The following is a 17841-nucleotide window of genomic DNA, read 5'->3' as shown; positions in this document are numbered from 1 at the left end:
TCCTCCTGTTTTAGATACTGTGGATGATGTCTACTTGGAGTCTAGTTTAAATCCAGACTCTCTACCTCCTGCTCCAGCCAAACCAGACAGATACTACAGAGTACCTGACTCACACAAATTCCTTTATAAAAGCCCTGTAGCTGACCCAGAAACCGTATCCCAGTGTCCTAAGGGAGCAAAGGCTTCTATGGCTAAAAATCCTGTGCCCTCTGAAAGAGATTCCAGAACCCTAGATAGATGGGGAAAGAAAATATACACCTCTGCAACTCTGGCTATGAGAGCATTAAATTGCCAGTTTCACATGCTGAAATATCAACAATTTCTGATGTCTGAGTTAAAACAAAAAATGAGCACACACTCAGAACAGCCTGAGTTCAAGGAAATGCAGGATCTGTTGCATGCAGCTGAACAGGTGGGCAAGCATACTTTACAATGCGGATTTGATTCACTGGAAACTTCCTGTAGAGCAGTTGTTACTGGCTCAGTCATTCGTAGACATGCTTGGTTAAAAGAGAAATCCCTTCCTGACCATGTTAAAGCAAAATTATTAGATGCACCTTTACAACAGGATGTATTATTTGGTGTCAAAGCAGAAGAGGTTTTAAAGAAAATGGAGGGTAAGGCTAAATCTATGCAAACGGTCAAGGATTTCTTGCAGGTACAACCCCCTCGCTTCAGCAGAAATTGGCCAACAAAAATTGGTCCTTTCCAGCTTCAGACAGATCACAGAGGGGCAAATACAGATGCTCAAGGGGCAGAGGTCAGTCACAGGGCCCTTACAAACCTCGCCAATGGGGTTCTGCTACCCAGAAAGGAGGAAAAGACAGGCCCCAAGCTAGCAGAAGGCAGACTCAATGACTCTATCCTCAAACTATCAAGCAACTCTCCTGGCAACACCCTTGGGAGGAAAACTAGCATTTTTTGCAGACAACTGGCACATCATCACAAAAGACAAATGGGTTCTAAACATTGTCTCTCAAGGATACAGATTCCACTTTCATACCTTACCAAGGATCAAAGGAATGCCAAACCTGCCACCAAATCAATGGGCAGAGGCACAAAAACAAATTACAGCTCTCATGAACATGAGAGACATTCAACAGGTACCCACACAGGAGCAGAGACAAGGATATTACTCAAGACTCTTCCTAGTTCCAAGAAAGGACAAAGCATAGAGAGCCATTCTGGATCTTTCAATTCTGAACACATATCTGCAAGTACCAAAATTCAAAATGCTAATACTACAGCAGCTTCTTCCCATGCTGGGCAAGAATGCTTGGCTAGTCACTTTGGACCTCAAGGAGGCATACCTGCATGTCCCTATCAGACAAAATTGCAGAAGATACCTCCACTTAATTGCAGGTTCAACGCATTATCAATTCTCTGCACTGCCCTTTGGCTTATCTACTGCACCCAGGGTCTTCACAAAATGCCTGGCACCAATAATTGCATACTGCAGGCAAAGAGGAATTCAAATATACCCATACCTGGACGACTGTCTTAGTCAAGTAGAAAGCAAGGACATTCTTTTACAGCATCTGGCATTTGTCAAACACCTTCTAAGTTGTCTAGGGTGCACAGTAAACAAAAAGAAATCAAAACTAGTGCCCTCGCAAAACATAACATTCCTGGGTGCCAGCTTGAATACAACGGCCCAGATGGCTTATCTCATGCCAGACAAACAACGACAACCGCTTCAGTATTTCAAAATAATGGCAACAAAGACCCAACTCCCTGCAAGAAAAATTCTGCAGGCCTTGGGATTCATGGCATCTTGCATTCTACTTATACCATTTGCAAAACTGCATATGAGGAAATTACAATGGTACCTGAAAAGTGTATGGACTCAGCACAGCCACAGCTTGGAAACAATGATTCCACTCATTCCCTGCCTTCATTAGGAGTTTCTATGGTGGGCACAGGCATGTCACCTCAACAAGGGACAGTCTTTCACCTTACCCACAGCCAGGCAAACTACGACAACAGATGCATCAGACTATGCCTGGGGAGCACACATGGCAGGACAGTCCATTCAGGGCAAATGGACTACAGATCAGAGACACCTGCATATCAATCAAAAAGAAATGCTAGCAGTGCAGAATGCCCTAACAGCTTTCAAGGACCTTCTACACCCAGGACAACTACTAATAAGGACAGACAACACCACAGTTATGTGGTACATAAACAAGCAAGGGGGCACACATTCCTACCCTCTATGCAGGCAAGCAATGACCTTGTGGAACACTGCACTGTCTTACCAGGTTCAGTTACAAGCACAATTCCTGCCAGGAAAGAAAAACACATTGGCAGACGACCTAAGCAGAAACATCATGGATCCACACGAATGGAAACTAGATCCACAAGTATTTGCAATGATAGCTCAAAAATGGGGACGCCCAGACATAGATCTGTTTGCAAGCCCCCACAACCACCAACTTCAAAAATTTTGCACAAAGACCTTCCATTCACTAGCTTGGAAAGTGGATGCTCTCTCATTTAGTTGGAAAACATTAACAGTGTATGCCTTCCCTCCACTGCCTCTTCTAGCAAAGGTACTGCTGAAAGTCAGATTAGAGAGGCCACAAATGATTCTCGTTGCACCAGATTGGCCACGCCAACATTGGTATCCAATTGTAAGGACCATGGCCCAGGGCCCACCATGGATTTTGCCACAAATTCCTCACCCAGTGAGACAATCTGATTCTACACAGCCAGCTCAAGACTTTAAACCTGGCTGCATGGCAAATTACCTAAACAACCAGCCAACACCTTTATCCAAAGCTGTTATGGATGTCATTCTGGAGGCCAGGAGGCCCAGCACCAGGAAAACCTATTCAGACAAATGGAAAAGATTTTGCTCCTGGAACCAGGCTAAAGGCCTAAATCCCCTGGAGCTGAACATTCCTCAGATTCTACAATATTTAACTGAGATGTTACCCAAAGGGCTTTCCTTTTCACCTATTAAGATCCATGCCTCAGCAATTTCAGCACGGATCCTCCTCTATTTTCACATCCACTCCTAAGACAATACCTCAGAGGGGCTAAGAACTTAAGACCACCAAGGAGAGCTCCAACACCTATTTGGGATCTCAACTTTGTCCTGGAAAAGCTTACACTGCCGCCTTTTGAACCAGCTTTTTCAACTGATTTAAAATTTCATTCATGGAAAACTGCCCTACTACTAGCAATAACCTCAGCTAGAAGAGTCTCAGAGCTACAGGCACTAATGGCAGTGGAACCTTTCCTCATTTTTCGTCAAGACAGAGTTTCTCTATGAACTAATCCTTCCTTTATGCCAAAGGTGGTATCCAGTGTGGGCCTAAACCAAACCATTCACTTGACCACCTTCTTCCCAAATCCCCAGAACAAAGGAGAAAGACTCATGCACTCTTTGGACATTCACAGGCAATTACGTTACTACTTGGATAAAACTAAGGCTTTCAGAAAAACTGACCAGCTCTTTGTAGCCTATGCTACAGGATCACAAGGAAAAGCTATCTCAAAACAGACCATTTCTAAATGGATAGGACATTGCATACATTTCTGCTACACACATCATGGGAAACCAGTACCTGCTAACATTAGGTCCCACTCCACCAGGGCTACAGCTACATCAACAGCCTTTCTCAGGGGAGTGCCAACCAAGGATATTCTGGAAGCTGCTACTTGGAGTTCAGTGCACACCTTCACCAAACACTATCACTTACCTCTTTACTCTAAGACTAGAGCTGGTTTTGCCACTGCAGTTTTGCAGGGCCTACTAGCCTCTTCTAACCCTGTTTGACTCCACCTCCCCTCCTTAGCATTGGGATTCCACCCAAGTGTGATGACTGCAGCAGGGTAACACTATGAACATAGTACAGTTTTGTACCTACCGTAAATGTAGATGTTCGAGTGTTCACCCTGCTGCAGTCCAGGTTACCCTCCCTCCATCCCCTCTGAACTAGCTGAACTTATCTCTACCACTTTATCCTATACTACCTCTGTGGTGTATTTGCTTGTACCTAAGGGTTTTGTTTTATTTTTATATAGCCATATGTATATATATATATATATATATATATATATATATATATATATATATATATTGCATACCTTTTGGGGGCACCTGACATCTGGGGCAAGAAAAACTGTAGAAAATGGCGTCAGATGCCTCTTATATACCCCTGACGCACTGATGTCAGGGAAGAAGCGACAGCAACCGACGCTGGACCAAGACTTTGGAATTCGGGCCGACTGCGGGACCGCCTGACTGCAGGATAACCCAAGTGTGATGACTGCATCAGGGTGAACACTCGAACATCTACATTTATGGTAGGTACAAAACTGTAACAAAGTGCTGACACAGCTACCAAAGGAAAAAAGAAAGTGACCACAAAGTCAGATAAATATTAGCGCTTTCTTCCACTTTATTATCACGTGGACTTCTTCAGAAAAACCAGGACGCCTCCCTGCATCCTGGTTTTATACTTGATATACAGGAAATGATGTTATTCTATAGTGACAATGATGTTAAACTTTTGTGTTTTAAAGTGAAAAATCATTAAAATGCATTACTTAAAATTTATCAAATTATGTTGATTCTAAAACATTTAATTTTTATAAAAAACATGGTAAATAATTGATAAAATATGACCATATTAAATAAAAATCTTATATACCAACAAGGTATAATGTTAGAGAATCACTCTCTTATAAACATGTCCAAACACTATTTTATCTAAAGAAGCATACATTATGTTAGTAATTGTTATCACATTGGAATCACAACTTGAACCTTTTAAACAATACATTATGATATTGTTGGTTACTTATTAAAATCACAAGTTCACCAATTAATATTGTTTAAATCAATGTTTGTGAATAGATAAAGTGAATGTAGTGAATGTTTGTCTAATAACTCTGTCATTCCTCACCAAGAAAAAAATTGATGTACATTCTCGCGTGCGTAATCGCACCAGATCTCTCGTGACAATTGAGTGCACTCGTATGAACATGTGCACTGGTGTCTGTACACTCTAGCCGTCCCATAAGGACTCATATTCCTACTATCGTAGTCTTGTCACACACATGTGTGCGCTCACACTTGCCCTCTTGCCTACATGCACACACTTGACAGACACACTGGTGGAACCACAACCACCGCAGATGTACTACCCCACACTCACATCCACGTACCCACAAACCCACAAACTCTCAAACAGACGCACTCATACTCTCGAAGCCGCGAACATACAGATGATCGTGCCAGCCCACAGACGTAGACAATCACACATGCTCTCACAAATGGCACACACAGAGAGGTGTGTGTATGTGTGAGAGCTGTCACGCTCTCTGGAAGCCCTAATGTGTAAGATGTGAATACTCTGTGTGAGATACTTGGAATGACTAAGAGGTGCGTTAAGTGTACTATTACTATAAATACTGACTTAAACTGCTATCTCGACCCTCCATACCAGTTTGATGATGGGTGATAGATGTCCCTGTGTGAACGTATAGAAAAAATATCTCTATTTCAGATATAGTAGAAAATTTTTTGAATATAATTATCTGTCTATTAAGAAGCATTTGATATTAATCGCTTCATTAAGACCAGGGGGTCCGTCAGCCCCTAAACATAACTGCCATAATGATTCCTTTTGCTCCAATTTGTTGTTCAAATCACCCTTTAACAAGCTTTTTTCTACATGGTCTATGACAAAGAACTCAAATTTCTTGAAATCCACACACTCCTGTGAGTGTCTAGCCAACGAATTGTTTCTATCTTTGTTCTTAATGGCTAGGGTATGCTCATAGATCCTACGTTTTAGCATCCTTTTGGTTTTTCCTACATAATAATTGTCACATGTTGAACACGTGGCTATATAAACCACATATTCACTGTGACAATTATAATATTTATGCGCCCAAAATGTCTTTTTTAGATGTTTGAGTGTTACAAAAGAGGTATTGGTGATATATCTGCACTGTCTACAATTCTGACATGCAAAAGTTCCCTTCTTTCTACTAGTGTCCCTAGTGGGCACTACACTTGTTTTGTTATCAATTTCTAACATACTTTTTAAATTGGTTACATTCTTATATGTAAAACATGGTTTTATACCTACACATGCCATAAGCTCTCTATTCCCTATGATTATACTCCAATTTCTTTCTATAATACCTCTTATATTTCCCAATTCATTTGATATGGGAAGAGGGAAAGCAGTGTGGAATTCTTCATGTTTTTGTCTATCTGTAGTAACACCTATTGAAACTTCTTCTAAATGGGCCGTGTTGTTACTTAACAAAATTGGTCCAGCTACTCCGTGGCGAAGCATTTTTACTTCCTTTTCAATCCTTTTTAACAAATGTTTTTTATAACCTCTGGCCAAAAATAAATTTCTTAACTGTGATAACTCATCATAATATATGTTATCTTCTGATGTTAATCTACTAAGCCTAATCATCTGGCCCTTGATGACATTTCTCTTCATGTGGGTGGGATGCAAACTGTCTCTGTGAAGGTACTGATTGGTGAAACAGGGCTTTCTGTATATTTTACTTTGTAAAATATTTTTTGTATGGTCAATGTAGAGGCAAATGTCCAGATAATTAATGGACTTGCCATACCCACTGTGTTTGAATACCAAGAAACTTGTGGTTTTGTTTAAATCTTCGACCATAGTTTCAAATTCAATTCTTTCTCCTACCCATGCAAACACCAAATCATCTATGTACCTACCATAGAACTTAACTTTGTCGAAATACGGATGCTTTTTAAGATGTACCTGCTCCCAATCTGCCATAACAATGTTGGCAAAGGCCGGTGCAACTCTGGCCCCCATCGCAACACCAGATATTTGCTGGTATATATTGTTGTCAAACTGGAAAAAAATATTTTCTAAGACAATTTCCATTAGAGCACAGATGGTGTTGATTCTTGAATTTTGCAGTTCTGTGTTTTGTGTCAGATAATTTCTTAAGTGTTCTATCCCCAACTCTTGGTCTATACAGGTGTATAGGCTCTTAACATCAAGAGTTGCAAAATTAAATTCCTCCAGGTTCAGATTGGACCGTCCTAGGCTCTCCAATAAGTGCCAGGAATCCCTAATATAATACTCTGCTTTTTGAGCTATTTGATTTAGAGTATCGTCTAACCAAACTGATATTCGTTCAGTTTTGGAATTTTTAGCTGACACTATGGGCCTAAAAGTTAGTTCTTCATTATTATGATGTAATTTGGGAATCCCAAAAAAATTACCTAATTTTGGGTATTCAACCATCAAAAAATCATAATCCAAATTGTCTATTTCCTCTTGACACAACATGTCAAATAAATGAGTGTCTACCCTCCTGTACTTATTCAAGACAAATTCCAAACTGACACTTTTATAATTAATAGTGTCATTAAGTAAGGACAAAATGTGTTCAACGTAATCTATTCTATTCATGATAACCAGCTTTCCCCCCTTGTCTGCCCTCATGACTCTAATATCAGGAGAACGAGACAAGTCGGACAGAGCTTCACATTCTAAATTCGTTAAATTATCTTCCATTTCACTAGTGTCCATTTTCCTAAACTCCTTTTCACATGTTTTCTGGAATACCTGCAATGTGTTTACTAAAGCTGGATTAAATGTGCTAGGTCTCTTCAACCTCCTACCATGTTCTGGAGTGTTCACTGCTACATCATGTAGAATATATTTTAGATTTAATTTACGCATATACAATCTAAAATCTACCAACAGATTACCAATCTTAATATTGTTGGCAGGAATAAAATTAAAACCTTTCTTCAAAACATTGACGCAAGCCTCTGTGATTGTAAAGTCACTAAAGTTCACAACACTGATGTGATATTCATTGTCACTAAGCGGTGGAATCACCACTTCCTTCTGCTTTTCCCTTTCGGTTTCGCTTTGTATTGAGTTGAGTTGAACCACCTGGTAGTCCTCTTTGGCTGTATTCTTTGTTGGTAAAAAGGGACAGCCTTTGTGTTGTTAGAATTAACAACTTCAGCGAAACTAGTGGAAGCAACAACATCATTGCTAGCAAATACTTCGTTGTTATTAATCAATTGACTATCAGTGTGTGTTATCTGTTCTTGCCCACCTGTCGATCGAATATTGGTGGTCAAAGGCTCAAGTTGAGGAACCTGGTTATTATTTATAACATTTGTTGCTGGCTCCTTGTCTACTGAATCAGTAAAAATCATACCATCTTTGTTTAAATTGTTAATCATGGTGTCATCACTATCATTGCTAGAACAAATGTAAGCTTCATTGGATTCATAAGCTACTATATCCCTTCGTAACTTATTTTGTTTTCTTACAATGATAGTGGCTCGAAGCCTGTTGGTCTTGGCTTCGATGCTATTGTAGAGGGAAATCAATTGAGAAAAACAACTTTGTTGTTTGATTTCCCTGTCCAGAATTTTGATTTTCTCTGTTAAAACCTTCAATTCGCCTTCATAATGCCCTAACAAAATACGCATCATGGCTATGCCAGTGTCATTATAAAGCTTGGTTAGTGCCATACATAATTCATCACCAGGGCTCACACAATTAGGAAATTTGGCAGTCCTGAGACCCTTTGGTACAAAATTTCTTGAGACACATTCACTCAGGTATTGTGTCTCCAGGCTTAATGTTGCATGCCTGGAAACCATTCGTTCTAAGTCAAAAATCGATTTTTTACAGTTTTGTATTAAATTGCTGTTACTTACTGATTGAATACTAGTAGAACTCCGAATTTCCGAAAATGGGTTTGCTTGCTGTTTAGTAATAAACCCCCAAACGTTGCCAGCATATTCGGATTTATCAGAGGTTTCCTTAATATCGACGTTTGCGTTCGAAATGTTCATTCCATTTGAATAGTTATTGGATGGAACTTCCGTAATGAAACCAGAACCACCTGTAGTTTTCATAGCTTCTCCAACCTGCTCGTTGTCATTAGACACTGATTTCCGGTTTAAGCAACTTAGAACTATCTCCGTGATAGTTTGGATTAAATCCTGCTCAGGCTTCTCGCGCTGGTTCAGCTCTTCAGCTCCAACCGCTCTTTCAACGCCCGGCGTCGGGTAGATGGATACGTTCAATAACGGATCCTGGGAGGTAACATCTGCAGCCATCCCTCAGTCTTCACTCGGTCGCTCGAAAACCAAAAACAAACCCAAAACGAATTCGGTTACCCGAAATGAACTAAAACAAAGTGCTGACACAGCTACCAAAGGAAAAAAGAAAGTGACCACAAAGTCAGATAAATATTAGCGCTTTCTTCCACTTTATTATCACGTGGACTTCTTCAGAAAAACCAGGACGCCTCCCTGCATCCTGGTTTTATACTTGATATACAGGAAATGATGTTATTCTATAGTGACAATGATGTTAAACTTTTGTGTTTTAAAGTGAAAAATCATTAAAATGCATTACTTAAAATTTATCAAATTATGTTGATTCTAAAACATTTCATTTTTATAAAAAACATGGTAAATAATTGATAAAATATGACCATATTAAATAAAAATCTTATATACCAACAAGGTATAATGTTAGAGAATCACTGTCTTATAAACATGTCCAAACACTATTTTATCTAAAGAAGCATACATTATGTTAGTAATTGTTATCACATTGGAATCACAACTTGAACCTTTTAAACAATACATTATGATATTGTTGGTTACTTATTAAAATCACAAGTCCACCAATTAATATTGTTTAAATCAATGTTTGTGAATAGATAAAGTGAATGTAATGAATGTTTGTCTAATAACTCTGTCATTCCTCACCAAGAAAAAAATTGATGTACATTCTCGCGTGCGTAATCGCACCAGATCTCTCGTGACAATTGAGTGCACTCGTATGAACATGTGCACTGGTGTCTGTACACTCTAGCCGTCCCATAAGGACTCATATTCCTACTATCGTAGTCTTGTCACACACATGTGCTCACACTGCCCTCTTGCCTACATGCACACACTTGGCAGACACACTGGTGGAACCACAACCACCGCAGATGTACTACCCCACACTCACATCCACGTACCCACAAACCCACAAACTCTCAAACAGACGCACTCATACTCTCGAAGCCGCGAACATACAGATGATCGTGCCAGCCCACAGACGTAGACAATCACACATGCTCTCACAAATGGCACACACAGAGAGGTGTGTGTATGTGTGAGAGCTCTCACGCTCTCTGGAAGCCCTAATGTGTAAGATGTGAATACTCTGTGTGAGATACTTGGAATGACTAAGAGGTGCGTTAAGTGTACTATTACTGTAAATACTGACTTAAACTGCTATCTCGACCCTCCATACCAATTTGATGATGGGTGATAGATGTCCCTGTGTGAACGTATAGAAAAAATATCTCTATTTCAGATATAGTAGAAAATTTTTTGAATATAATTATCTGTCTATTAAGAAGCATTTGATATTAATCGCTTCATTAAGACCAGGGGGTCCGTCAGCCCCTAAACATAACTGCCATAATGATTCCTTTTGCTCCAGTTTGTTGTTCAAATCACCCTTTAACAAGCTTTTTTCTACATGGTCTATGACAAAGAACTCAAATTTCTTGAAATCCACACACTCCTGTGAGTGTCTAGCCAACGAATTGTTTCTATCTTTGTTCTTAATGGCTAGGGTATGCTCATAGATCCTACGTTTTAGCATCCTTTTGGTTTTTCCTACATAATAATTGTCACATGTTGAACACGTGGCTATATAAACCACATATTCACTGTGACAATTATAATATTTATGCGCCCAAAATGTCTTTTTTAGATGTTTGAGTGTTACAAAAGAGGTATTGGTGATATATCTGCACTGTCTACAATTCTGACATGCAAAAGTTCCCTTCTTTCTACTAGTGTCTACAAGTGTAGTGCCCACAGTGAATATGTGGTTTATATAGCCACGTGTTCAACATGTGACAATTATTATGTAGGAAAAACCAAAAGGATGCTAAAACGTAGGATCTATGAGCATACCCTAGCCATTAAGAACAAAGATAGAAACAATTTGTTGGCTAGACACTCACAGGAGTGTGTGGATTTCAAGAAATTTGAGTTCTTTGTCATAGACCATGTAGAAAAAAGCTTGTTAAAGGGTGATTTGAACAACAAATTGGAGCAAAAGGAATCATTATGGCAGTTATGTTTAGGGGCTGATGGACCCCCTGGTCTTAATGAAGCGATTAATATCAAATGCTTCTTAATAGACAGATAATTATATTCAAAACATTTTCTACTATATCTGAAATAGAGATATTTTTTCTATACGTTCACACAGGGACATCTATCACCCATCATCAAATTGGTATGGAGGGTCGAGATAGCAGTTTAAGTCAGTATTTATAGTAATAGTACACTTAACGCACCTCTTAGTCATTCCAAGTATCTCACACAGAGTATTCACATCTTACACATTAGGGCTTCCAGAGAGCGTGAGAGCTCTCACACATACACACACCTCTCTGTGTGTGCCATTTGTGAGAGCATGTGTGATTGTCACGCTGGGCTGGCACGATCATCTGTATGTTCGCGGCTTCGAGTATGAGTGCGTCTGTTTGAGAGTTTGTGGGTTTGTGGACGTGGATGTGAGTGTGGGGTAGTACATCTGCGGTGGTTGTGGTTCCACCAGTGTGTCTGTCAAGTGTGTGCATGTAGGCAAGAGGGCAAGTGTGAGCGCACACATGTGTGTGACAAGACTACGATAGTAGGAATATGAGTCCTTATGGGACGGCTAGAGTGTACAGACACCAGTGCACATGTTCATACGAGTGCACTCAATTGTCACGAGAGATCTGGTGCGATTACGCACGCGAGAATGTACATCAATTTTTTTCTTGGTGAGGAATGACAGAGTTATTAGACAAACATTCATTACATTCACTTTATCTATTCACAAACATTGATTTAAACAATATTAATTGGTGAACTTGTGATTTTAATAAGTAACCAACAATATCATAATGTATTTTTTAAAAGGTTCAAGTTGTGATTCCAATGTGATAACAATTACTAACATAATGTATGCTTCTTTAGATAAAATAGTGTTTGGACATGTTTATAAGAGAGTGATTCTCTAACATTATACCTTGTTGGTATATAAGATTTTTATTTAATATGGTCATATTTTATCAATTATTTACCGTGTTTTTTATAAAAATGAAATGTTTTAGAATCAACATAATTTGATAAATTTTAAGTAATGCATTTTAATGATTTTTCACTTTAAAACACAAAAGTTTAATATCATTGTCACTATAGAATAACATCATTTCCTGTATATCAAGTATAAAACCAGGATGCAGGGAGGCGTCCTGGTTTTTCTGAAGAAGTCCACGTGATAATAAAGTGGAAGAAAGCGCTAATATTTGTCTGACTTTGTGGTCACTTTCTTTTTTCCTTTGGTAGCTGTGTCAGCACTTTGTTTTAGTTCATTTCGGGTAACCAAATTCGTTTTGGGTTTGTTTTAGGTACAAAACTGTACTTTTTTGATCTTACGCGTCTCAATGATGTCAGTTTTCGATCTCAGTTTTGTGACGCTGTGGTCTCGATGTTTTAAGGTTCGATGATGTGGTAATTTGACGGTTTCAAGTGGAACTATATATATATATATATATATATATATATATATATATATATATATATATATATATATAGATAGATAGATATATATGTGTGTGTGTGTATATGTATGTATGTGTATATAAATATATATATATATATATATATATATATATATATATATATATAGATATAGATATAGATATATAGATATATATAGTTATATGTTATATGTGTGTCTCCTTCAACCATCCCAGATCTTGTTTGTCACAGTTAGCTACTGACGTGAGTCTGGCTTGCAGCACTCTTTCTGGGTTTTTTGCCTTCAGCAATTTTTAGCTAAGTGTTTCTAATTTGTTAGTTTAGTGTAGTTATCTATTTTCTTCCTTCCCTCCCCTTGTTCTTAGTTCTCGTGTAGCGTTAGGGTAATTTTTGTCTTTTGCTGTGGCACTTGGTGCCTTTTTTTCCCAGTCCCTTCCCTTTCGTTAGTGTTAGGGTTTGTGGGGCTAGGTGGATTTATCTTGTTTGTGTGTGTGTGGTGTGTATGGTTTATTGTTCTCTGTTTTTGGAGTTGTAGTTGTTGGTCTGTTTTTTGAACTGTTGTGCTTGTTTTGTTAGGACCATGTCGTAGAAACCTACCAGGTTCAGGAGATGTTCTTGTAGGAGTAAGATGCCTCACTCTGACACCCACAAGAAGTGCATTTATTGGTTAGGATCCGACCACCTCGAAGCTGATTGTTCAGTGTGTGCTTCGTTCAACCCTCGAGCATTGGCAAATTGGCACACTTAAGTTGTTGTTCAAGGGCATGGCCCAAGGGGGTCCCTTTGTTTCCGGCTCCTCCTCCTCCTCCAGTGGCCATAAAGAATCAGAGGAAAGCCTCCTCTGCTTTCCCGGGGGCTTCTTCCTCTTCATTCTTAGAAAAAGCCTAGGCTCTTGGATCGCAGTCCTTTGGATCCAAAGCAGCCATTGGCAGGATCGGATCTGAAGGCTGAGGAACTGACCTGCAGACCCAAAGTCTTCTTGGATCAGAGACCCTCTGATCCCATGCCTGTCCCCTTGGCTTAGTTAGCTCCCTCAGATCCAAGGCAGTCGGTTTCACAGGGCTCCGACCCAGTGTGTTTGTTGGATCTGGAGCTAGTGGTCATAGGCTCCCTGATTGGTTCACACAGGGATCTGAGGCCTTTGTAACCAAGACATCGGAGTTGTTTCCCGGGTCGGGAGTGCCATAAAGTGGTTATGTGGTCCCACCGGGTTTCCCTGTCCAAATCCACACATTCCTCCACTTCTACCAGGTCCTCCAGGAGCATCTTACCCTCAGACATGAACAGGATGATGAGTTTCCTTAGGACTCTGATAGAGATGGGTCTTTTGGGGTCCCCAGGCCCTAAGTCATCCTCTCTTCTTCCGATTCCTACAGTTTCGGAATCCCAGGTCCTGGTTTTCCCTGAGCCGGGGGAGCCATGGAATAGCTGTTTTCCCTGATCGTCCAAGGTTCCTGACCAGCTTGGTTCCTATGGTTTCAGACCATAGCAGCCTCTCATCACAGAATAAATAATAAAAAACATGTTTCCTATTTCAGGCTTCAGCCAGATACCAGAATCTCATTCACCCGGATCCCGCAAGACAGAGAACGCCACCGTTCCCAAGTGCAGTTTGATCCCCGCTCGCTGATGATACTAAAAGAGAAAAGATCCATTTGAGTAACTGTTTCCCGCTCGCAGATCCAGTGGAAATGCATTCAAAGTGAGCCAGCCAGTCGGAAATGTGTACACTGAGCCCTTGAGCTCAATTCCGTCAGGCTGGTAGCCCCAACAGAGCTGACATCATTGTGCACATGATAACATCAGCTCAAAAAAAAAGCGGGGAAAAAAATTAAAAATAAAAAAGCTGGGAAAAAGTTGGAAATGAAGAGGTGCCACTCGGAAATCGTGGCACCCCATTATTTGGACCCCAAAACTCTGTAAAAAACAAGTAATTTGGTATGGTTGAGAGATATGATTGAAAGTACCAGGCCTCTCCAGGTTAATGCATGTAGCATATGATATAAAAAACTCACAATTGCAAACATAAACCTGAACACAGAATGCATTAATCAGTGCAGTAAATAATGTGCATGCAATCCAAAGCTGTATTGACATCACCGGATACCTACAGGAACTCAAAGACAAAATGTAAGTTAAAAGTACTTACTGGAATGGGCACCCAGTATTTGTCGAAGTGATCCCTCCCACAGTCTCTAGTGATATGATGCAAAACAAATAAACCTAGGCTAGAGGTGGGAGCACAGCACTAGCTGAAAAGGAACATTTGTTAGCAGATATGCAGTTATTCAGTCCCAAACACAGACGGTCAGAGATTCTGGATGCAAACACATAGTATTATGATACTGGAAAGTCTGAGTACAGGGAAGTTCAACTGTATACTCAGATGCAGCTTGTTTTATATTTTAAAATTAGAAAAAGAAGATTAGTTCATACAACGTGCAAAGCTTTTTCAACTTGTGATTAAAACACAAGTTTCTAAGGGGGAAAATAGTAACTAGATAAGGTATGCATATGGGAGTATACTTCTCATGCTTTACTCTTGACATGATTTATGTTTCTCTTTCAGCAGACTAATCTCCTACGAAATACCTAACTTCCTGGCAAGATTAAATGATTACAAGAAACATTTACTTATCCGTTTGCTAAGCTGTAATATAACAAAGTCAAACTATTCTTAGCTAAAAAGTAAAAATAAATGAAACTGTTGCAGTACTCTAAGCTAGCTACATATCAAATATAAGCATTAATAGACATAAAAATAGCATGCATTTCAATGGCTTCTGCTTGACTATATGAGAAAAATTCAGTGGTAGGCAAGGATCAGTTGGAAGCCGCACGGTCAATCTCTTCAGAGAAGAGTGGTGGAGTCACCAGGGGGTTCTTTTCAAACGGGCACTAGGCAGTTGAGCCCACACCACTAGTGCCTTGGACACAGTCTGGGAAGCTCATAATGCAGACTTCTATGTTCAAGGCACCTGGGTCACAACATGGGAAGAGATGTAGCAGCATAAAAGACATGATCGCAGTCATCTGGACTTTCAGGCCAAACCTGGAATACAGGGTTGTTATATATGACAGACAGTACAACAGTGATGTGGTACATAAGCAAGATTACTTAGTGTTACTTATTGTGCAGGCTGGTGAGGGAAGCTTGGGAAATAGCATTAGACTATAGGTGGTCTTTTATATTTCATCAAAGGACATTTCAGCAAGACCTCTGTGGATTCCCACAAATAGATGCCAGAAGGGAGCTTGATTCTTTGTCTTGTTCACAGGTAAGTTGCATCAGAGAGAGAGATTTAATTCTTCAGACAGCAGATGGCCGAAGAAATTCTGCATGAGGGCACCTCACAAACCAGTTTAGGCAATGGCTACCTCCTCCTATTGGCAGGTCTGTTTCTGTATGTGTTCTTTATATTCCTTTGCTTACCAGGGTAATAAGAAAGTTGGAGAGGAGAGGCCAGAAGTAATTGTCAAAAAGCACCTTGCAAGCACTGGTTCTGCTGTCTTCTGAATAGGGCAAAGGAAGATCCCATGCACCTGTCTCAGCATGTGTACCCCTTGATTCAGCTCAAGGGGTAACTCAGACTATACTGACTACTTGGAGGCTATGACCGTACTTCCCTCTAGGCACAAATATTCAGAAAATGTGTGATAAGTTCATATGGAAGCTAGAAAGCAAAGTGCTAGTAAATTGTACCTAGTAAGTTGAAGATTCTCCCTCTGGTGTTTATCAATGGCTGTGAATGTGTCACCTGTCTGAGTTGCTTGACACAGGACTAACATATACCTCAGCTGAGGTGCAGATCACCCATTTCAGTGTGTGTGTCCTCAACACCCTCTTGACATCTCTTGCAGTTAAACAGCCCTTAAGTGCGTCTTCCATTTGAGACCAAGAAAAGAGGCAACTCTTGGTAATCTAATCTTTTAGAGAAATAGTGAGGACTGCAGAAGTGATCCTCCTCTGACTTCTGCTGTCATGGTAAATTCTTACAAGTTGTAGTCAGTCTTCCAGAAGACTTGAGCTGATCTGATGGATCTCCAGTATTGTCATACTGTGGATTTAGAGGTATGCTTGGATTTGTGCCTTACTGCCTTTTAAACACAGACTGCCTGGGGGAAAACTCAAGTGTGACTTTTACCTTGGAGATGCTATTTTTCCTAGTCTGTGGGAGTTTGTCATAGCTAGGTCTCTATTCTTCAGCAGGGTCAGCAGTCTTTGTAGATTTTTACTTCCACACCATCTAACCTGCCTTTTTTATTCCTTAATTCCTACATGTTTTACCAACAGGATAACCATTTTATTTTTTTCTTTCAGGATGTCAAAACTGGTCCGTGTTCCAGACATTGCTAAACATCTTTCATGGGTGGAGAACTACTGGCCTGATGACTCTGTCTTCCCTAAACCATTTGTTCAGAAGTACTGTTTGATGGGTGTGAAAGACAGTTATACCGACTTCCACATAGACTTTGGGGGCACTTCTGTTTGGTATCATGTACTGTGGGTAAGTCTTGTGTCTGCATAGCTAGAAACCATAGTTATTTCTTATTTTCACCTTGTTTACAGCTATGAAGTATATATTTTCTTTTTTGGTCTGCATTTGTAGTGAGAGATTACCTTTGTAAATGTCCTGACTTGGTGTTATAGTACCCCGTGGCCTCCATGCAAAGTTTCAGTGAACTGCACCATTTTATGAAATGGATGGTGGCTACTTAGGGCCACTGAAAGCTAGGCTCAAACTCCCTTAATTTTATTGTAACAGTTGTACATGTTTTGAGTGCCATGAGAACCTCTTAAGAATACACCAGCAGATGTGCCTGCACAAAAACTTATTTTTTCTGATGATTACTGTTTTACTTTCTTCAATGCTTTTGCATTTTACTAAAATTGTAATGTCTAAAATTGAGAGCATAATAAAACTTCAGAAAGAAAACTTTTGTAAAAGAGCTAATCCTGTAGGGGTTTTAAATACATGGATCCCTTGGTCAATCCTGCAGCGAGGTCCATTTCTTTGAGTGAACTTATGGACCATTATGTTATTTTGGACAAAACTAAGTTAAGATGCCATTTAAGTTGACAATGATTAAGTAGTAGGAATGCTCTTGGCAGGGTGTACAAGACTTAATGATGCTTCAGCTTCACTGCGGCCTGCAGGTGTAAGGTACAGTGAAGTCAAGGTTTATCCAACTGCATTCCAGAATCTAGCAAGGCTATCAGCCACTTCTCTTCAGAA

General features: G+C 39.8%; 1 protein-coding gene across 1 annotated transcript in view; it reads left to right on the top strand.

The window, feature by feature from the left end:
* Positions 1 to 17841, top strand: part of KDM7A (lysine demethylase 7A) — a 1445788-nt gene that overhangs the window by 550700 nt on the left and 877247 nt on the right. The window contains exon 6 of the mRNA XM_044087282.1: positions 16926 to 17112. Within this exon, the coding sequence (XP_043943217.1) occupies positions 16926 to 17112 (187 nt within the window). The remainder of the gene's footprint in view (positions 1 to 16925; positions 17113 to 17841) is intronic.

Source organism: Protopterus annectens, chromosome 11.part0 (assembly GCF_019279795.1).
Source record: "Protopterus annectens isolate FY-2018-M chromosome 11.part0, PAN1.0, whole genome shotgun sequence".
In the NCBI taxonomy this organism is placed as follows: Eukaryota; Metazoa; Chordata; order Ceratodontiformes; family Protopteridae; genus Protopterus; species Protopterus annectens.
This window is presented reverse-complemented; position numbering and strand designations above follow the sequence as displayed.